General features: G+C 50.2%; 1 protein-coding gene and 1 long non-coding RNA gene across 6 annotated transcripts in view; one reads left to right on the top strand and one right to left on the bottom strand.

Moving 5' to 3' along the window:
• Window positions 1-3,015: 3,015 nt before the first annotated feature.
• Window positions 3,016-7,323, bottom strand: LOC123829341. Of its 2 annotated transcripts, XR_006787594.1 has the most exons (7): window positions 7,128-7,323; window positions 6,741-6,941; window positions 6,376-6,506; window positions 5,401-5,483; window positions 5,196-5,295; window positions 4,824-4,880; window positions 3,016-4,295 (listed from the first exon to the last, which is right to left on the bottom strand). It is a non-coding gene; the product is annotated as an uncharacterized LOC123829341 (long non-coding RNA). The 2 variants fall into 2 exon arrangements; XR_006787593.1 differs by lacking the exon at window positions 7,128-7,323 and having other exon boundaries at window positions 6,886-7,121.
• Window positions 7,324-7,474: 151 nt separating this feature from the next.
• STX3 (syntaxin 3) overlaps window positions 7,475-22,610 on the top strand; it is a 41,930-nt gene continuing 26,794 nt past the window's right edge. Inside the window, exon 1 of one of the 4 annotated variants that reach the window (XM_045854934.1) lies at window positions 7,475-7,704. In XM_045854934.1, coding sequence (XP_045710890.1) covers window positions 7,675-7,704 — 30 coding nt within the window. In that variant the 5' untranslated portion in view covers window positions 7,475-7,674. The remainder of the gene's footprint in view (window positions 7,705-22,610) is intronic. The other 3 variants (XM_045854933.1, XM_045854932.1, XM_045854931.1) reach the window with 3 other exon arrangements.

Genomic DNA, 22,610 nt, shown 5'->3' with positions numbered 1-22,610 from the left:
CCTGGGACACTTTGGTTCCCAGCCCGCGCTCAATCCACTGAGCTACGCCAGCCAGGGCTGAGATTCTTTATAAAAGCTCTGAATAGCCCTGGCTGGCGTGGCTCAGTGGATTGAACAGCAGCTTGTGAACCAAAGCGTTGCCAGTTCAATTCCCAGTCAGGGCACATGACTGGGTTGTAGGCCAGGTCCCCAGTAGGAGGCATATGAGAGGCAACCACACATTGATGTTTCATTCCCTCTCTTTCACCCTCCCTTCCCCTCTCTCTAAAAATAAATAAATTAATTTAAAAAATTTCTGAATAAAATAGTAATAGAAATAAACCATTTAAATATATAATAGCTAACTTTTAGTAATTCTGTAAATGTTTACTGAGTACTTATTGTGCCAGGAACTGGGAGTACAATGGGGAATAAGTCAGAAAAGACTAATGGTCTCATTCTTGCGTCAGTAATGCTTCTTCTGCAGTGGGCTCTCTTCTAAGGACTTCACATGTGTTATTTAACATTCACAAATACATTATGAAGGAGATACTACTAATACCCTCATGTTTCAGATTAGGAAACCGAGGACCAAGATTGAGTGACTTGCCCAAGGTCACATACAACTAGCAAGCAATGGCACCAAAATTCAAACGTATTTTGTCCCATTCCAAAGTGGGAATCAGCTAACTACAGCCTACAGGCCAAACCTGTGGGCTGCTTGTCTTCGTACATGATGTTTTATTGGAACACAGCCACACCTGTTCGTTTCCCTATTGCTCGTGGCTGCTTCCACATCACAACAGCAAAGCTGAATGGTGACAGAGACTGAACGGCCCACAAGGCCTGTTGTATATATTCTCTGGAACTTTACAGAAACATGTGCTGATCCCTGTGGACAGCTTAACCTTCAATCATGCACCAACTCTTTCTAGGGAAAAGACTGTATGAAAATCTCACAGCAGGCACCATTTTAATTGGTGAAATAACCAAACCATGTTCATAAAATATTGGGTGCTGGACAGGACCCCCATTGCCATGATTAGTCAACACTTTCTGGAGATTCCGAATCATGCAGTGAGACAGGAAGGTGAAAAAATTGGCCTCAGATGATAGGGTTTGAAACCCAGGGAACGTGAGGAATTTCAATGTAAAACTACTATATGTATTAACAGAATTAGGATGGGCTGGGCTAGGCCTGGAATTCTGCGCGTGTACCAAGCTCCCCAGCTGATGCTGATCCTGCTGGTCCCCATGTCACACGTTGACTAGCAAATATATCCTTTGTGCATGCAGTGCTCTTGGAACAACTCAATAATCATAGGCATGAGAATGATCAGGAGGGTTTGATTGAAAAAAAAAAAGGAATGAAGAGCAGGGAAAGAGTGGCCTTGGGCTTGGCAGTTTCAGACAGGGGGTCTCATTTGATTTCTGCTGCAACTCTGAGATGCCTCTTGCACTCTTCCCACGTTTAAAATGAGAACACTCAAGCCCATAGCTTCTCCAAGGTCACCCAGCTGGTAGATTAGGCAGCGAGGGAGGCAAGACAACACTAACCAAACTCCAAAGAAAGCAATGAGGATAAATACTCAGTGACCACAGACTGAGCCCGCTCCACGCTCAAGGGCACAGGAGAGTCATTTTGCCCCTGACTTTCCCCGCCTGTACCTGGTCTAGTGGCAGAGGAAGGCCCTTTTTGGAGAAGGGTTAGGAAAGTTATGTGTCTTAGAATACGGGCTTATTGGGCAGGTGACATTGTGGTTCAGTTTTGCATAATTCTTAGAACTTGTCTAGGTGCACGAAATTAACCCCTACTCAGATAAATTAAAACTGTATTTATTTATTTTTAATTGAAGTTGACATACATTAGTTTAAGGTGTATAACAGGGTGATTAGGCATTTATATAACTTACGAAGTGATTGCCCTGATAAGTCTAGTATCCATCTGACACTGTAACTAGTTGTTATGATGTTACTATTTTCCCTAGACTGTACTTTACATCTCTGTATTTTTTTATAACTGGCAATTTGTATTTCTTAATCCCTTCACCCTTTTCACCCACCCCCAAGCCTCCTTTTCATTTGGTGACCATCAATTTGTTCTTTGTATGTATGAAGTTTTTTTTTTTAAATTTTATAAAACTGTATGTCTTGATAAACTCCCTAAAAGTTGGAGTGTAAAAATTTTAGCAACAGTTAATATAGCTGAGTCTAGTAGCAATTAAACTAGTTTAGAATATCACATCCTCAAACAATTCCTATTTGTGTTCAAACATTGAACTACAGGGGATGGTCAAGTTAAGGTCAAGTGAACCTCGTAGGGCCCTATTGAATCAAAGTAGGAAGAGCATTGTTCAGAAATGAGATGAGAAGGAGTGAGAGTTCAGAGGGAACCCAGAAGTCTGTCTCTGCAAGCCCCCAAGTCTTGTGCTCTTCCCTTGAGAAGCAGCAGCAGGGAGGGGTTCAAGGTACTGAGGTGTGTGCTTCTTATACTGGTGTGCTTCTCAGATACTCAGTGTCTATGGTTCCCAAGATCTCAATGGGTTAGACCAATGAGCTAATTTTTATTTTGTGGCACCAGCCAGTAGAATTTTGTGATCTTCTTTAGTTATGTTCAGCCTGGAACAGAGATGTTGGCTGCTACAGATGTTGGATATAATCCTTGGTCAAGAAGCCAAGGGTAGTGACAGTACTGGCAAAGACTGATGCAAGAGACAGACCACAAATCTTGGTTGGATGGGGCAGGAAGTGAAGCCTGAAGCGTGCTTATCTGGGGGAACTGGAGGCATCGAGGAGGTGGTCTTGAAAAGGTGGAAAAGAAGCCCTGGCTGGCATAGCTCAGTGGATTGAGCGCGGGCTGGGAACCAAAGTGTCCCAGGTTCGATTCCCAGCCAGGGTACATTCCTGGGTTGCAGGCCATAACCCCCAGCAACCGCACATTGATGTTTCTTTCTCTTTCTCTCTCTCTCTCTCCCCCCCCCAAAAATAAAAAAAAATAAATAAATAAAATAAAAAATTGTCACTAAAAATAAAAAAGAAGAATTAAAAAAAGAAAAGGTGGAAGAGTAGTGTTAATGATTATTGCTAACATATACGGAGGGCAGAAACATGTACTTCTCACAGCAATCTTAAAGAGTTATCTTTACAGATAAGGAAATTGAAGCAAAAAGCTTCAATAACTTGCTCAAGGTTGTACTGTTGGTCGATGGCAGATCTCGGATTAGACCCTAGATGGTCTCACCCCCACGGGCTGTGTTCCTGACAACCAGGCAAGGGATTACGAGAAGAGAGGGATTGTGGTCTGGGAATGGTATCCTGTGCTTTAGGGTTTCAGTGCAACTCGAACAGATATTTATACACCAGTGTACACAATAGCCAGAAGGAGGAAACAAGCCAAGTTTCCCTAAAGAAATGAAGGGTAAACAAAAATGTGGTCTATACACACAGTGGAATGGTACTCAGCCACAGAAAGGAATGCAAAAATGTTGGTATGTATCGCCACATGGATGGCCCTTGAAAACATGATGTTTAGTGAAGTGAGCCAGATGCAGAAGGATAAATATTGTATTTATCCTCACTTGCATGAGGTCCCTAGAACAGGCAAGTTTGTAGACACAAAGCACAATACAGGTTACTAGGGTCTGGAAGGAGGAGATAGTGGGGAGCTGTTCTTTAATGGGCACAATGTTTTTGTTGGGATAATGCAGTTTTGGGTATAAATAGTGGTGATGGTTACACAAGATTGAGAATGTGTTTAACGGCACTGAATTGTGTACTTACACATGGCTAAAATTGTAAATATTATGCAATATATATCTTACCGCAAAATTGAAAAAATGTTTCAGTGGTGAACTAGTTCTGGGTGATTACAACAACAAAAAATCTGTTGGAGAAGTGAGCTGCGGAATGTAGGCTAGAGGTCACGACGGTCGGGGTGGAGAAGGTCAAGGAAGGGCAAGGCCAGGAGTTGAATGGGTCATCCAGGAGGAGCTCCGTGTCCTGACATTTATTTATCCTGAGGGCAGCACCTGTGCCATTATCAGACCCTATGCACTGAATACAAGGAGGACGCAAAACGACCTGGGATGATTCACTTCCACTTCAGCCCCTTCTCCAAACTCGCCGAGTTGTAGATGCTGATTTTCCTGACCTTCCGGATTGTGTACCTGAGCAGCAGCAGCAGCCATGCCTTCACTTCTGTGATCATCTGGGTCAACCGTTCTCTCCACACCACTGTGTACTTTTTCCTGGCCAGCGTGGCAGCACTGGAAATCTGCTATTCCTCCACCACTGCCCCTCGGACTGTGGTCAGCAGCCTGTCCACAGAGAGAACCCTCATCTCCCTGTCTGGCCGTGGCGCCCAGATATTCTTCGCCTCCCTGGGCAGCACAGACTGCATTCTGCTGGCCCTCATGGCCTATGTGCATCACCTTAGAAACAGATCCCTTCCCAGGCAAGCATGAAATAGCACTGTAGCCCAGCCCAATGCCTTCATTGCAGTTTTGTGAGATATCTTGACACAGAGACACCCAGCTAAGCCACACCTGGATTCCTGAATCACAGAAGTGATAGGATAATAAATGCTTGTTCTTTCAAGCTGCTACGTTTAGGGACACTTGTTATGCAGCCATAGATAACTAATACAAACTATGAGGGGGCAAAACTGCAAGTCAGAAATTTTGTTCTCCATCCTGGTTATTCTGTCCTTCCTGCCATGGGGAACAATTGCTGTGGAGGACAGAAAGAATCTTCCCTTCAATTCTCTAGCTCCCTTATCTTTTTCTACTGAACACCACATGCCAGAGACCCTGCCTCAAGGTACACCCGCCAGAAAGCGGTTTTACCTGTTTCACAGCAGGCTCTGGAGGTCCCTTTGGGGTAAGGCTCAGTTCTCTTCTCCACTGAGAAAGAAAGAGGCTTAGAGCGAGGAGTGAGGAGAAAGCCCCAAGTCCCAGGAGTCTGTCTTTGGTTTGTTCGTGAAGATGAAATTATTGGCTGATTTATTTATAACCCAAATGCAAACACTTGAATGAATCCTGACTCGTGTAATGGGGAAACAGCTGTACTAAAACCCGGTGGGTGGGAAAGGCCAAGTATATGTGGGGCAGACTAAAGAAAACACAACTGAGAGAATACTGAGTCTGGGACCGGAAGTCACTGTCCACCTATGTGGAGACCCTGGAGTCCACTTGGGCTCAATATCGTGTTTTCCTCACCAGCCCAGGGAGTCCTCCAGCTCAGGTCCCATGTGCCACAGGTACTTCACTTCCTTCAGTTTTTTTGTGTGTGCACAACTAGTAGGTAGAATCCAGACTGCTGCCCGTCAGGAAAGAACAAATATTAACGTTAAGATAAAATTAACAAAATAGGGTTCATCCCCACTAGGAGGTTCAGAGAAGGCTTGAAGTCTATAATAACTACCCTCAAATGGAATGCCATCCCCGGAGAAGCCTGCTGATGCTCCCCTTCCTGGACTCCGGTTGCAGGTCAGATGGCTCTTTACACTGTTTTCAGGATTTAAAAAAATAAGGGGAATCATACAGTTATTTCTGTATGGCCACACAGGCTAACCAAAAGGTCATTTTTTTACTTCATGGAAACATCCTCTCATTGGAAACCAAATCCCACCACCCTCAGTTTTATGGAGATGTAATTGACATATCACATTGCATTAGTTTAAGGCGTGTAACAGTGACTTACATGCTTTAAGTATGTGATTATGTACATACAGTATTGCAAAATGATTACCGTAAGTTAACATCCATCACCTCACAGTTACAATTTTTCTTATGGTAAGAACTCTTAAGATCTATTCTCTTACCATATTTCAAATATATTGCACATTATTGTTAACTGTAGCTACCATGCTGTACATCACATCCCCAGAACTTATTTCTCTAATAACTGAAAGTTTGTACCCTCACCCATTTTGCTCCTTCCCCCCAAGGACCAGTCTGTGCTCTCTATGTATGAATTCGAGGAAACAAAATTTCTTCTTACATAGTAAGTGTATTTTGTTAGGGATATGGAGTCTTTCAAAACAAGAGATCCACAAATGAAAAAAAAAAAAGAATGCATGATATTTTTGATCTTGAAGACTGGTAATCGTTAGTTGTGATCCGCTCCTTTACTTGAAAGATGAGGAAATAGATTGTATGATGTCAAGTGACCGCTGTTCTGTGGGAAAACTCTGTGACTAGATTCAGGAGACCCTCATTTCCCGAAGAGCAGGGACCCAGCTATCCTCAATCAAGATTGCTTAAGAGGTGGGATAGGGTTCTGATTTACTTTTTCCGTGTACGACCACCAGGGGGCGCAGAAGCCTTCCAGTACCACAGGTGGGAAACTCCACCTAGCGGGTAACACCTGCGGGAGAAGGAAGCGTTCAGGACTCACCAGGGCGGGTTAGGGCTGGGATGGCCGAGTTCAAACAGCTCTGCCGCTCGCGGACTGTACACATAGACCCTTATGGGAGGTGATGAAGTCAGCATGGAGCACACGCTGAGATCTCAGAAGAGGGCAAAGGTCTGTTAGAATGACGAAAAATAATTACAGCCTTTTCACCTGGATGCATCGAGCAGATTCTTTTCGTGACTTGAGAAATGAATCTTCGGAGTGTCAGTCCCATTTAGGGAGCGCCACTCTCTGCTGAGTGCGTCATTTGTTCCCCCCAAAAGGGGGCACACAGGGAAGAGAGAAGAGAGGGTGTGTTGCGGGAGAGAGAGGCAGGAAGATATTCCAATACAAATATCTTTACTTACCACCCTGGTCTGTCATTGACTGATCAGCCATGTCGCCCCTGCCAGCCAGGCCTCACCCCACACTGGGAAGTATTAGCTCTTATTTATAGATACAGGAACTGTCCCCTAGAGAAAGAGAACCGGTGCTTCCCCCAAGGGTACACACAGCGACAGGTGTTCTGACGTCAACGCCGAGGTGCCCGCCGTTTCTCCGAAGGGTCCCTACGGCCAACACCAGGAAATCCGAGTTCTTCGTCCCCGCCGGCCCCGTCCGCTTGCTCCTTCACCTCCAGCTCTCCTCCCCGGGGCCGCCCTCCGCCCGCTGTGCCAGCTCCTCTCCCGGAACGCCCCCCGCGCCCGGGAGACCGTAGTTGCTGCCTCCCCCGCCCGTTTCAGGGCAAACCCCACCGTGTTGGCCTGCGGCGCTTCGCCCCGCCTCGCCAGGACGAGCGAGTCCGCCGAGGGCAGGACCCCAGCTCGGAGCCTGGCCCAGGCAGAGAGCGTCTGCCGAGCGCCAAGGATGCAGCTGAGGCCACACGGGCGCCCTCGCTCTTGCTCGCCCCCCCACACCCGCCCGCCCGGGCTTCTCCGCTCTCCGGGGTCTCTGGGGCCCCGGGGCTGCGGCGGGGGAGTCAGAGCAGCCGCGGGAGGCGGGGCGGCGGCCGGGCTGGGCCCCTTTAAGGAGGAGCGCGGGGCGCGGCCCAGGTAAGGGGCGGGCCCGCGGGCGGATCAGCGCTACGCGCCGGCGCTGGCCCCGGAGCCGGATTTGGAGCGCGCGGCGCCGGCGGGGCCGCAGGGGGCGGCTTGGCGGAGCCTCCCGTGGTCTCGGACACTCCTCCCAGCCGGCCGCCGCCGCCGCCCGCCTCCAGCTCCCAGGCCCCGGCCCGGCCGGGTCGCCACTTCCGGCAGCTCACCTGGGACGCGCTCACCTGCCTCCCGGCGCCTGGGCACCAGGATGAAGGACCGGCTGGAGCAGCTGAAGGCCGTGAGTCCCGCCGCCCCCGGGACCCCGGCGGGCTGCGGTGGGGGGGGGACTTCGGAGGGTGGCGCTGCGCGGGAGAGGGGCTTCCCCTGTCTCCCCAGCTCCAGGCCGGAGGGGGCCGGGCGGGAGGCCTGCCCTGCCCAAGCCCCAGCCGCATCCCGCGCCGGTTCCGCACTCTCCCCTCCCCACCGGGGTCATGTGCCGCTGATTCATCGCTGGACTGCGGTTTCCCGGGATGCCTCTGCTAGGCTCTCCTCCCTCCTCCATTCCCCAGCTGGACAGCGTCCGTCCGGGGCTGGGATCTGCGGCGGGCGCTTGAGCCAAGAGGAGCTCTCTGTGAGGTCCGGGGCAGCTCCGGGCTCCTGGGGGACCTCCTGAGCTACGTGCTGAGACGGGTCCAGCTCCTTGTCATCCGGCGCTCTGTAATTATTAATTTACCCCAGCACCCTCGGGTCAGCTGTGGTCGGGGCAAAGGCTCTGAAGGTAGCCCGCCTCCAGTCCTGCTACACGAAAGCTGTAGAACCTTAGGCTACTTACGCTTTCGAGCCTCTATTTTCCTTATCTGTCAAATGGGGGTGATCATGCCTCGGCTAGAGCTTTGTAATGCAATCAAATGACATAATGAGACTTAGCACACACAGGTTTTTGAGTCAGATATTCACTGACTCATTCAACAAATAATTATGGAGTGCAGTCTAGGGGCAGGCCCAGGGCTCAGCCCTGGGCCCAGGCTCTGCCTCAATGGAATTTAAAAATCTAGTCCTGGCCACAAAATAGTCCATCTGCTTGGGAGCTTGTTAGAAGTGCTGAAGTCCTAGCTGTCCCTTGACCTCGGATCTGAAGTTTTGTCATCTGTGAAATGGGTGGTTGTGAGGACCACCCCAGAAGGGCCCTCTGTGTGGAGCACAGAACCCCGGGGACTAATGAATGGTACATGTAATGCTACTGACTGTTAAAGCTCTTTGGTAAAAGAGAGACCTTTATTGGGACTAGTGGGGGACTAGTGGGATGATGTCACAATTGTTTTTCTTTCTCCTCCCTTGCCTTGGGTGACACCTTCATGACTTTTCACCTTCTCTGGGTAGTAGGATAGCAGAGGAGCAGGTCAAAGGGGAATGTGAGAAAGGAGGGGACGGTGAGGGAGTGAGCCTCTGCGCCTCCTGCCTGCTGTCTGTCACCTGAGCATCACAGCAGTTACCAACAGGGCAGAATGTCCCGCCACTGTTTTTGTAGGTGAGGAGACTAGAGCTCAGCCTGGGTAGGAAGGAGGGTTGCCGTAAGTGACGGAGCTGGTGACCCTCCACAGTGCTTTTTCTCTGAAGCACGCTAGTTGGGGAGGCAGAAAGGGAACAGGAGCGTGGTTTTGAAGGTCTTCCTCTATCAGCACATCCAGCCGTTGTAGAACATTGCAAAACCGAACAGCAGGCAGAGGCAGCTCCCTTCCTCCGAGGGATTTCCAGAGGAAGATAACCCTGTGGCCTCTTTCAGTAGCCCATTGTCCACAATTAGCCAAGAGCCTTCCCTGAGCTTTGCATTCCTGGTATCAATTCCCTTTGCCAGGGAGCCTAAGTTCCTTTGCTGCTCCAAGCTTCCTTATTACTCCAGTAACGTGGGGCAAATGCTGTGTTTCCTCCCTTTGCCTCTTGGGGTGGTGGTCAAGGTGAGACTGTAGCAGGTGCAGCTGTGAGGGGAGCACCGTTCTGACATCACAGGTGCTCTAGCCTTTTGGAGCCAGGAGGTGGGTGGGCCTGGGCTGCAGGTTCAAAGGCTTCCATGGCCCTGCCACTTAATAGCTGTGTTCCTTTGTGTCACTTTCCCTGTCGGCTTCTCGGTTCCTCCTCTGGGAAACAGAGTTTGGCTGCGCTTAGAAGCTCCTTGGGCAATGTTAATGTTTTCCAGGAAGACTGTTAAGGTTTGTATACATTTCGGTTTCTAGTCCAGTTCCTCCCTTCCCCTCCCCCAGGAGAGAGATAGCTCTCGCTGCAACAAGATAACCATCTTCTCTCTCTGATTTCTTTTTATCAAGGGAAGGCATCCGTTAATCTGCATGAAGCCAGTTTCGTGCTGAGCAGCCTGTGCAATTTCTTTCCGAGGCATCTTTCTAAACCTCGGGGGAGGCGAGGCGATAACTGCCACCAGATAGCTGGAGGGCTGTCACGTGCCAGAGACTGGGTTCAGCTGCGCAGACACAAGGAGAAGATGTGAAGTTGAGGGGTAGAAATTACAATGTTGCATCGCAGCATTTTTAGTGGTCAGCGCTGCCCAAGGAACAGCTAGGCTGGCTGGAGAGGCGGTGAACTCTCACGCACCGGAGGGAGGAGGCAAGGAACCTGTTGGAATGTCAGGTGTTTGAGCATCTTTGAGGTGGGGGAGGCAGTCAGGAGGTTTAAGGCCTCTGTCCACCCCGAGGATGTGTGAAATGTTTCCTCTGGAGCCTGCGCTGAGCACCCGTTAGGCTCTGGCGTCCGAAGGCCTGAGGTCTCAGAGTTGCACCTGTAAAGCGGATCATCAGCTCTGACAGGTGTGACTCAGTTGGTTGGGTGTGGTCCTGCAGAGTGAAAGGTCACCAGTTCGTCTAGGTCCAGGCACGAGCTTGCGACTCTCTGGGTTCTGTTCCTGGTTGGGGTGTGTACGAGAGGGAAAGATGTTTCTCTGTCCTCTCTTCCTCCCTCCCTCTCTAAATATAAAGGCATAAAATATAAAGTGGCTCATCCTACCTTTCCCCTAGGGTCCCTGAAAGGGTGAAATGAGATAATCCATGATAATCACCCACCACAGTAAATGTGAGTTCCTCCAGCTTGACCTGCTGGGAGCAGCACCCACACTGCGGGGCCCACCCTCCTGGGGCCAGTGTCACAAGACAGGACTCATTTCTGGCACTGCCCCTCCCGGTGGGCATTCTCAGCCGTCAGCGTCTTCAGTGACTAAGACAGGCTGGCCGGGACTGTGCGCTGCCTGCACTTAGCCTATCTCAGGAGGTGGGTCCTGCTGATTTCTCACTAGCTGAACTTTGGATCTGCTGAGTCCAGATTAATTCCTGGCCAGGAACCTCTTGCTTGTCTCTCTTTTCAGCCAGCAAACATTTACTAAGCTCCTGCTGTGTCCCAGGTGTTCGGGATGGTGCTGGGGTGTAATGGTGATGAATACATCTTCCTGGCTCTCAGGAAGTTCCTAGTCGGATCGGGAGACACACGAGAAATAGACACAATGGTGTCATCCTTGTGGTAAAAGCGTCTGCAGGAATACCTCGTTGGCTGGCTCCCGGGAGATGGGGACAGGGTGTTAGGGAGTGGGGCTGCTTCCCAGAAGAACTGGTGCTTGAGCTCAGGTTTCTTCATCAAGTCCTAGTTAAAATCAAGTCTCATTTCTTCAGAGGCATGTGGAGTCTGCCCAGGAAGCCAAGGATCCTGAATTTTCTCAACCAGTCTCCCATTGGCGGGTGTCCACATAGACACTACAGTCTGTGCTCTGCGACCTGGTGGGCTTGCTCATCCTCATCCTTTTAGACCTCATCCTGCTGGGCATCACACGAGCCAGCATTACCACACAGTTCTGGTCCTTAAGAGTTAATGGTCATACAGGGAAAACAAAGGACTGTATTTTATGAAGTAAGACCCCTCCCCAAAAAAACACTGAAGGCCAATAATGATACTAGAGATGACAGTGATATATGGAGTAGAGGTCAAGGCCTTGGGACCCTGTTGGAGACTGATCTACAGAGGACTAGAAATGGCTTGGGGTGTGTGGGCCCCTCCAAGGCCAGCACCTAATGAGGTCAACCACCTGGGGCTCTAAAGGTCAGCCTCATTTTTGCCCTTTCTGCTCTGTCCTGCGTCCTACAAGGACTTGTCTTTGGCCCCCTTCCCCACGTGAAGTTCTGGTGTCTCTGCGAGGTCAGAGTTGCTCCGGATAATGGTGATAGCACAGCCCCAGAGAAACACAGCTGGGCTTCCCCTTTAAAGCTTAGTTCATTCTGTCAATACACAGGGTCCGGCACAAACGACGCCCCCCTTTTTTATTAAAAAATCTTCTATTACAAAATCATAGGCATGCAATTCTGTAATGTAACAATATCACTCAGTCATACTGTGTGACATTTTAGGTGAAATGTGCACATTAAAACTAAGTTATTACACCCATGTTATTGCCCTACCAACCACACTTGAGCATTACTCCTGCCACACCCTGTATTTTGAGTCCCTACTATGTTGGGGATGCTTTGGATCATAAGCAAATCTTAACATCCGGACTCAAGAATCTGTCTCTTCACTGAGATCCCACCCTTCAATGGCAAGATTTCTACCTAGCCAGCGCTTGCTTCCTCAGCTCCTCTCTTCCTCTGAGAGGGTTCATTCCCTGGGCGAGCTGTTGTGCAGGGGGCAGATGGGAAGCCGCTGAGATGAGAGTGACAGGGATTGAGCAGGGATTACAGACCCGTCGGCCGGAGGCCAGAAGAGAACATGCTTGGATGAGAGCAGGGGATTAGTTTTATTTTTATTCCTGTGCGTGTGGGGGAGGCCGGGGAACTGGCAGGCTCTGAGGGAGACATGCTCGCCCACGTTTCCCCTCTCCCTTGCGGTGTTCCCTTACCCTCGGTCAGAGTCCCTGCCTGTCTTTCCAAACTGACTCGCTGCAGGTGATGGCTCCCTAACCGGAGCCTGCAATATGCTCCCTCCATTCCAGCAGCCCGCATGGCTAGATATTACGTTGTAGCAAAATCCCTTTCTTCTAATAAACCAGTGGGGTTATTTGTTACCATGGAGTGGACTTGGACCCACCTTCCATTTTTTTTTTTTTTTAATGAGATGGACTCTTTGTCTTCTGGGTGCTGTTGTCTTTAAGATCGATGGTGCTATGACTTCTTGTTGCCACCATATCAGCTACGGTAACAAATGATTATCTACTGAGCAGCTACTTCCTATTGGGCAGAACTTGTGTGAGGCGCCTTACTTACCTGGTCTCTGATCCCCTCAACTGTGCAAGACAAGGTGTTGTTATATGATTCTCATTGCACAGGTCAGGGGCTTGAGGCACACAGCTGATGGACAGCTCCAGCTCAGAAGTAGTGGGACCAAGAATTGGGTGTATCTTTCTTGCTTTTTTTTATGTCGCCCTACACTGTATCTGCTCATCTCCCCAACTACTGTAAGCTCCTGGATGCAGTGGCAGAGGGGCTGGTCCTCTGGGGCCCCAGAGCCTAGCATGGTAGTTAGTAACCTGTTACACATTTGTTGACTGATGAACAGCAGCTCGACCCTTACACGTCCCTTATTCTGACGATCTTCTCACTCCATCCCCTGTGGGCTGGTGAGTCTTGACTTGCCTGAAGTGCAGCATGAACTCAGGGAACCCATACATTTCCTAAGGAAACCAGAGGTCCGGGTTCCACCCTCAAGGACAGGGATGGATGAGTTCTAAGGCCCCTAGCTGTACGGGTACGCCCAACCCTCCGCCCATACATCATGGAAGGTTGCCCTTGTTCAGAAAGGAAGTGAAGAAGATGTGGATGCCACAGAGAAACTCCAGCTGCCCCATTTCCCTCTGGCCAAATCTTGCACATCCTTTAGGGCTCAGTGCCAACGTCATCACTGCAGGGAAACCTCCAGACCCCGAGCTGACACATGGACTCTGCCTCCCCTGGGACTTCCACAGACTCTTTTACTTTTGTTGAGAGAGCAAAGCAGCCACACAGTGTTGCAGTTTCAGAAGCTGCCGGCGCTGTAGTGTCCTGCTCTCCAAGAGAGCACAGACCCCATGTGCCCCCTTCCCCTGTATTGTTCACTTCCCAGCCCGCAGCTGGGAAAGCTGTTAACCACATACCTTCGGTGGATGAATGGGGATGTTCTGCAGAGGAACTTTTCTGGAGACTCTGTCTTCCCTGGGGTGTGTGTGTGTTGAGGGGTGGGGGGCGCTGCTTATCTCCAGCCACCGTTATATTAGGCCCTTCTGCAATTTCCTCCCCTCACCACTGTCTCCACGGTCAGGTCAGCTCGTTTTCTGGCATTGGGCTGTTTCCACGGCAACATTCTCCATTCTCTCTGGAGACTGAGTGACATTCATCGCCCTCCTAAAGAGATCAGTGAATCGTGTACTCTCTGGTATGTTTCGCTGTCTGGGTTAGGGCTGTTTGGCATGGCATCAAAAAAAAGTTTGCTTTTTTTCTTTTTATAAATTAACTTTTTAGTCTAGGCTAATTTTAGATGTGCAGAAAAGTTACAAAAATAGTACAGAGAGTTCCTGTCTACCCCTCACCTGATTTCCTCCATTGTTGACGTTGCATTACAACGGAGCACTCGTCAGACCTGAGAAGCTGATATCGGCACGTAACGATTCACTAACCGCCAGATCCTACTTGCATTCCTCTGGTTTTCCCACAAATGTCCCTTTTTCTGTTCTAGGATCCAAACTAGGATATGACACCGCATTTAGTTGTCATGTGTTCTTGGCCTCTGGCCTGTGACAGCTTCTCGGTATCATGTGTTTCCTGACCTTGTGGGCGTGGCATCTTTCAGAGCTTTGTGAGTGTGTTTCTGGGGCCCGCAATGCACGCTGAGCTGGGGCAGGGGTGCTGGTCGGAGGCATCACTTCTGCCGGCGGAGTCCCAGGGCTGTGCCGCCAGCTGCCCAGGCTGTCCTGGTTCAGGCACCATCGCTGTCTGCACCATCTCTACAGGTTACTGGTCATCTTTATGTTCCCGTTTCTGAGCTCTCAGAAGGGGAAGGTCCTCAGAAGATGGTTATGAGATTAAATGCTTTGGTGGATATAGAGCACATGTCTTAGAAGAGCCCTCAGCGCCTGGAGAGCGCTCAAAAATGGTATCTGCAGCCCTGGCCTGTGTAGCTCAGTTGGTTGGGTGTGGTCCCACGGACCGAAAGGGTGTCGGGTTCAGTTCCTGGTCAGGGCACATGCCTGGATTGCTGTTTCTCTCCCTCGCTTCCCCTCTCTCTAAAAAATAAATATTAAAAAATGTTATTAATTACAACTGTTAATAAAGTAGCCTAGAAGGAGCTTGAGGGGGAGGGGCAGGATCCTGAGGGGGAGGGGCTGGTGAGACCGGCTGAAAGGAAGGGTTGAGGGTTGAGGAGAAGGCTGAGGGTGGAATAGAGGAAACATTAGTAGCTCCTTCCTCCTTTCTGTATCCTTGAGAACTGGATGTTGTGGGAGTGTTGGGGGACAGAGGAGGGGTGGAAGTCAGAAAAGAGGGAAGAAGGCTAGGGAAGGGGAGGATGGTTCGAAAGGCGACTGGAACTCTACTTGAACGGCTCCTGGGAGCAGAGAGAAAGCAGGGAAAAGGTGTGGTGTTGTCACCCCGAGGCCTTTCCTGAAGGTCTCCTTTGGTAAATACAGTCCACCTGCCAAATTTCCCCGAGGAGTCACCTGCGCACACATCTCTAGTCGGCTTCCATCTTTCCCGGGTTCTGGTGAGGTCGGGCCGCCGTCTTCTCCTGTGCGCACAACCCTGTGCTAAGTGCGGCCATCCTCAGCGTGTGGACGTGTAATGACTTGTGTGCCTGTCTGCCCCCCGCCCCCCGGAGACAGTGAGGTCCTGGCGAGCAGGCAGTGCTCCGTGGCGTCTGTGTGTCTCCAGTGTCTGTTCTTGGGCTTGGCAAATGACAGATGCTTAATGAATACTGTTGGTGAGTGAATGACCTTGTAATGAGAAGGAAGAGGTTGTGGGTGGGGTGGTTGGTTTTGAGACCCCAGAGCCCTTCATTCAGGTGAACGTCCATCCCTTTTCACTGCTCCTTCTCTAGACCTGGCTCAGGTCTTAGGAGGCAACAGCAGATGGGAATCAACATGACACGCAGAGATGAAACTTGGGTGATTTTTATGTACAGCAAATGAATGCAAGATCTTTTCAAATACACAGAGAAGATTAAAAAATATTGACCATGTAGTCCAAGCATAAACAGAAAATATCAAATTCCACACAATATGGAGTCATCTAGACTATGTTCCCTGTTAGATAATGATGTAATAAAACTAGAAATTAATAATACAACAATGGTTCCCTGATAATGACATAAGAAAATTAGAAATGAACAATATAGCAATAGTCCTCCCCAGATGCTTCTTGCTTTAGAAATTTAAAAACACTTTTCTAAATAACCCTTGGGTTAAAAAGAAAGCAAAATGGAAGTGACAAACTGTTTAGAAATGAGTAGTAATGACAATTGTAAGCACCAGAATTGGTGAGAATGTAGCAGAAGCAGAATCCACAGGTTGCTTATTTCTTTAAATGCACATAGCAGAGAAATAACTTCAGCAAAAACTCTCTTGGGAGAAAACAAGGCCCAATTCCCTGCTTTAGATGGTATGGTCTTGGGCATTTAATATGTACCCAGCATTGCTTTAGATTCTTTCTGTGTATCAACTAATTTAACCCTCACAACAGTTCTGTGAGTAGAGTACTCATGTTGCAAATGAGGAACCTGAGGCACCAAGAGGTTAAGTCCGTTGTTTAAGGTCACAGAAGCTACTAAGAGGCAGAGCTGGATTTCTAACGCAGATGTATCTCTGCATCTCTGCATACACGCACATTCACGGATTCTATGCACCGGTATTTTTTTCATTCATGTATATAGACTAATCCAACTTAGTTATAGTGACATCGCAGCATCCCCTGCAATAAGTGAGGGTGTGTTACCAAGCCAGAGGGGGAAGGGCGTCTTTGAGTGGAGTGTAGAAGGTAAGAACAGAGTCCTAGTGCCGCTATTATTAGCTGAATGACTTTGGATGAATCGTGCAACCTAATTAAGTGGTTGCCTCATCTGTAACTGGAGAAAGTAATTATTTGTCTCTCCTAGGCTTGACGTGAGAATCAAATAGCATATTTGAAACCACAAGCGTGTCTGCAAGCAGACACACACAGGTGTTATCTAGTGGTGTGATTGTTAGGGCAGAACGCATGGAAAGGGGTCCTCGGGGGCTTCGGCCTTAGTTCACTGGTCCACCAACTTGCTGGCCTTGGGCTGATTTGGTATTGAGTTTGTTCCTCTGCGTCTCATCTTCCAAAGAGGGCCATGCTCGCCTCCGGTGCTTAGCAGAACAAACACCTGGGAAGTGAAAGTGGGAGGCTCACCTGGGGTTCATTATCCGTGGATCTCCTCTTGATTCATCTGACAAGTGTGTTGGGGAAGATGCATTTCAGCCGAAGGAGGAAGTTCTCTCTGGGAGGGTTTCACTGGACAAGAAAAAAAAAAAAAGACAGTGTAGGAGGGAGAACTGGGCAGTGGAGAAAGGCCATGTGGCTCTGAATGGGGAACAGAGAGCACTGAGTGCCTATCGAGAGCTGACATGCTTACTCCGAACTTCTGGCTTCTTTTCATCAAGGAAGAGGGACTGGAAAAACCAGATGTCGGGCTCTGTGTGTGTGTGTGTGTGTGTGTGTGTGTGTGTGTGTGTTTGGAATTTTTGGAAGTGGTGATGTTCACCTTTGGGAATGCACAGACCCTCATCCTAGAGGAAGGCAGTGCGGGGGAAGTGAGTGGCAGGGGCAATAAAAATCATGCCGTTGTCTCTTTGAATCAAGTTTATTGGGAGAAAGTCTGGGTTTATAGAGAAGAATGTGTGTCTCCTGTGCAAAGAGCTGTTTAAATATGGAGAGGAAGGGGTACAAGAATGTGTGGTCACCAGCTTTTGCCAGGAGGGCTCCTGCCCCCACTCCTGCCCCCCACCCCTGCCCCCATCAGCCACAACCCTTCAACCCCCCCCCGGGGGAGTTAAGGACCAAATGTTCCTCTTCAGTCCAGACTGCTGGTCCCTTCCCCTCTGTTATTATTTGCTTCACCTCAAACTTTTCCCAAGAGCTCTGGGCCTTCTGTCTTGTTGTGGGACCCCCGGGTCTTCCTGGGCCGGTGCCTGTGGCAGGCAGAGAACCAGGGAGCCCCCGACTGGTGTCCTCCTCATTTGGGATGGCTTCCATTTAAAAAAATTCCTCATTGATTCCCTGGCTGGCGTAGCTCAGTGGATTGAGCGCGGGCTGGGAACCAAAGTGTCCCAGGTTCGATTCCCAGCCAGGGTACATTCCTGGGTTGCAGGCCATAACCCTCAGCAACTGCACATTGATGTTTCTCTCTCTCTCTCCCTCTCCCTCTCCCTCTCTCTCTCTCTCTCTCCCTCCCTCCCTCCCTCCCTCCCTCCCTCCCTTCCCTCTCTAAAAATAAATAAATAAAATCTTAAAAAAAATAAAATAAAATTAGTTAAAAAAAATCCTCATTGAGGATATGTTTATTGACTGGAGGTGGCGGGGAGGAGAGAGAGAATATGAGAGAGTGAGAGAAACATTGATCGGTTGCCTCCTGAACACATCCCTGCTGGGGACTGAACCCCCAACCTAGGTGTGTGCCCTGACCAGGGATGGAACCAGCAACTCTTTGTTGTATGGGGGGCCCCATTTCAACCAGCTGAGCCCTGGCCGAGGCTGGGACGGTTTCTCTTTTCTTTCTTTGTCACTTCCTTCTCGTCCTGCCCCTCTGATTTGTAACGATCCCTATGGAATTGCTGAGGATTTTCACCTCTTGGCAGCTGTGTTTTCACTTGGGGGGGAGTGAGGGCCCTCCCTGTTCTTTCTCTCCTTTCTTGAGAAGGCATCCGTTCCTTTACTTCGGTGGTTTTCCAGCTGGCTAGCTAAGCTTGCCGGCTTCCTTCCTTCTTTCTTTTTCTTCCTTTCTCCCCTCTCATGACAGCAGGATTTAATATGAAATGTTATATTCAACCCCAAGGCAAAAAGCAGATAGAAAGTGAAGCTGTGCAGATTGACCAGGGGGAGGGGACCGGTCTGCCTGACTCCACGCTCCCTGACTCCCCTGGGTGGTTTCTGAGGCGCATCTCAGGTGTCCTGGGTTTCCACAAAGCCGCACTGGAAAGCTAAATTCTACTGGGCGAGACAACCGAGGCTTACCAGAGACAAGTGCTGTGCCCAAGGCCCACGGCTTGTCTCTCCCGCCAGGTGCTTTCTCCCACCAGGGTGGGACTGTGGCCCTCCTGGGCTGCTGGCTGCTTTGGCGATGCGCTGCTCTGCTCTGAGCAGGGTGCAGTGGGGTTAGCAAGAGCTTGGGACAGACAGCTGGAGCTTGGGCCCCGACTCTGCAAGCCAATAGCTGGGAACCCTCGAATAACATAGACATTCTCTGACCTGCAGGTTCTCAACTTCAGCATACAGATGGGTTTTGTTGACATAATTTATCAAAGCAGTGTTGTGGCCACTCAGCTCCTACTAGGGACTAGAAATGGCAAGTATTTTTACTAAAGGAACTAGTGAAAAGGGACCCACAGTCAAATAGACTGAGGGTGGCAGGGAAGGCAGTTGAGAGAGAGAAAGGCGGTGAAAGTGGAGTGGGAGGACTCGCAGGTGAAATCACTTCATACTGACTTCTGGGCCCCTGAACTCTTGCTGCTTTCTGTCCAGAGAGGGCATGGCCCCGGCTGCCCTCACGCCCTTACTGAATTTTGGAACACATTTGAGAGGTGGGTGCTAGATAGGTCCTGGGCTCTCTCTCAGGGCTGCCTAAGTCACTGATGGTATCTCCAACCTCCTGGTGGGAGAGGCAGGAGGAGGCTGGGGTCAGGTTGTGGGGACAGGAAGTGGGCCGTTGGGCTGACATACACTGTTTTTTTTTTTAAACTGTGGCTGACGTCGCAGCTACTGGAACGTTCCTATTACCACAGGCCTTGATTGTTTGATAAAGATGCTCAAGTTTTCTTCTTGGCTGTGCTCAGTCATGTGGGCTGCAGATAAAGGGCCTTTGGGGTCCTTGAAGCCTCCTGGTCTGAAAGGCACAGCTGGGTCTCCAGGGAAGGAGCCCCAGCTCTGGGATCGGCCAGGTCCCCCTCCTCGAGAGGCACGGTGGCAGTTCCCAGTGTCACGTGGCTGCAGACAACCACCTTACCCAGATGACCTGGGAGAATGGCCTTCTTCCCTGCAGTTTCTGATCTACACGTGGTTGTTGTTGACGTTCTTGTATGTGGGCTGGAAGCAGCGCACCACAGCGGGAGGACCTGCCTGGGAGGACGGGTCCAGCAAGCCTGTGCTCTCTTCCTGCTGAATCCGTAACTCATTATCTGGAGTTACGTGTTGGTTTGCCCGTCTCCGAGAGAAGTTAATGATAGGCTCTGTCAGGCTGCATTGACTCTGCAAGTCCTGTGTCTTCCCTCCCCGCCCCCCTTTCCTGTTTGAAGGTACTTAGATCCCGGTTAAAACTGTAGAGAAGCTGGCGAGATCTTACACGCAGGTGTTCTATTGAGTTGTTACCATGTGCTCTTCATCGCGTAAGGAACTTTAAGTGGTGTCTTAGTTAATCCTCACAGAAGCCCTGGTAGACGCTATTGTTCCTATTTTGCAGATGAGAAGGTTGAGGCTCAGAGATGTTAAGCCAGTGGTTTAAGTGACCAAGGTGTGAAGGGACCCTGGTCATCATGACGCTGCGTGGTCCATCTCACTGACTGAGCCTGACTGTGAGCACTTCCTGTGGCGGGGGGCGGGGGGTGGACTCACCCTTTAGGCATCGGGTCTTCAACGCTAGGTGACGGGGACGCTGACATTTATTTATTAGACCCTGGAGTGTGCCCAGTGTCATGCTAGAAACTCTGCATGTATGGTCTCCTCTAACCCGCATAAGAGTGTTAACGTGTGTGGTGTTATTTCTGTTTACAGGGAAAAACCTCAGAGTAGTAAGGGACTTGACTGAGGCCTCCCAGCCAGCAGTTGGTAACAAGTTTTGGACCTCAGGTGTGCGTGGCCGGAGACGTCCCCTTTCCCAGTTCACACGTCCTCTCGCTGGACGTGGGCCAGGCCGCCCTGCTGGAACCTGCTGAAAGCCCACAGGCGGCTGGCTGTCTTGGAGGTGGGGGATGCCTGTACAAATTCTAGGGGTCTTAAACCTTATGTCGCGCTGGAGAGCTAAGTGCCTGCCTCTCATGCTCGAGGACACAGTTGTTCTCAGCTTCACCGCCAGGTGACGGGGTGAGAAACTCCCCTCAGTCCATCCCGTGATGGCAGCCTTATCCCACTTTCTTAGCATGCGTGTCTGTTTGAAGAAAGCCGAGTTGGCGCGCTTGCATGTGTGTGTGTATGTGTGGCTGTGGACACACACGTACACTGGGTGTGCCCCCTCAGTGTGAGTCTGCAGAAGACCTCTGAAGAGAGGGAACACCCAGCAAATGCTACCTAGAGGAAGACTGGGTTCCTGTCTGCTAGTGAGGACCACAGAAACCCTCCGTGGGAGACGAGCTCTCCGGAGGCTGCCGAGGTGCCCACGTGCTGCTCACAGCTGATCAGGGGAGCATTTCTCTCAAACTGGAAGCTGCTGGGTGAAGGCAGGCTGCCAGTCTGTGTGGACACTAGTGATTTGCTCAGCTGAAATCGATTACATTGCTGTTACATAGCCAGTGTATGGTCAGTGCCCAGAATACATGTGGGGTAGATTAAAGACGAGTACAAGTATTTTTTAAGAAAGACTTTATTTATTTACTTTTAGAGTAGAGGGGAAGGGAGGGAGAAAGAGAGGGGGAGAAGCGTCAATGTGTTGTTGCCTCTCACACACCCCCAACCAAGGACCCGGGCCTGCAACCCAGGCATGTGCCCTAGACTGGGAATCGAACCTGTGACTCTTTGGTTCGCACAGGAGGGCACTCAGTCCACTGAGCCACACCAGCCAGGGTGCAAGTACACATAGTTTCGATTGCAAAAGCCGATTCTGCCTAAGTGGATTTTAACCATGGTGGAAGAATCCTGTTCTGCTCATCGGAAGTGTGTCAGGGAAGGTCTGGAGAGCCTGTGCGACCAAGCCAAGGCGCGGCTTGGGAAGGACGGGAACGAGGGCCGCTCTGCGAATCTAGCAGACATCTCTGTTTGCCAAGGCCGGTTGAGTCTGCTCTGTTCCCTTCACAATTCGAGTTCCTCAGGGAGCCTGGGTCATGACTGAGAGCCTTCCCGGAATCAGGCGGGCGGGTGAGGGGCACCTGCACAAGGGAAGGAGTCCTGGGCAGGAGCTGCCACAGTAGATGTAGATACACACACACACACACACACACACACACACACGCATGCACGCGCACACAGTCCTGGCCCTCCAGGAGTTTACAGGTGGGGGGGGGAAGGATGCATAAATCGAGGGACAACTCACAGTAGGCGGAGTTGGCTGCTATGGAAGTTTGTACAGAATGCACTGGGAGCTTAGGGAGGTTTTAAATTTTGTGTGCGGAGGAAGGGTCAGGTAAGGCTGACAGGTGAGGCTGTCCGAGGTTGAGTTTTAAAGGCTAAGGACAAATTTGCCAGCTGGACAAACGCATTTCAGGAGGAAGACCTTGCGTGACCATTCAGCAATATGAAAGAATGATGTGTCCCGGAAATGCAAGGAGTTCCCAGTGCCTGGTGGAGACAGTGTCTCCTGGAGGGAGAGAAATGGGTGGGGCCTGATCTTAAAGGGCCCCACGTGCTCCAGTAGGCAGTGGGAATATTAGTCCTCGGAGGTGAGCCGTCATCGAGTGACTTCAAGTGGCAGAAGGACATGATCAGTTCTTAGTTGTGGGGACTATAGCAGTGCCTCAAATTTTAACTCCTCTGATTGTGGCTGTTGAACTTGGGGGGCTGATGGTTCCAGTTGAGCCCCAGAATGAGATGGTGGGGCCCCAGTCAAAAGAGGCTCCCTGGATGACTGGAGAGACCCAGACTGTAATGGGCATTCCCAGGAACTCCATCTGTGTTGCAGATCAGAGGGGGCAGTAGCAGGGGAAGAAAAGAGGCCCCTGGCGGCTTTCATTGCCCGTGGAAGTTCTGAGTGTGTGCCAGTGACGTGTCTTGGCTTAGAAAGCCACAGGACCACTAGAGGTGAAGAAGCTGGTGTAGGGGGTTTACCCCTCCCTACCTCCACTCGCAACAGCCCATTCTCTGTCCTTAGAAACGGGCC

The sequence above is a fragment of the Phyllostomus hastatus genome, unplaced genomic scaffold (genome assembly GCF_019186645.2).
Source record: "Phyllostomus hastatus isolate PE091 unplaced genomic scaffold, TTU_PhHast_1.1 phas_scaffold_11, whole genome shotgun sequence".
NCBI lineage: Eukaryota > Metazoa > Chordata > Mammalia > Chiroptera > Phyllostomidae > Phyllostomus > Phyllostomus hastatus.
The sequence above is the reverse complement of the archived record's forward strand: the minus strand, read 5'-3'. Positions and strand labels throughout refer to the sequence as shown.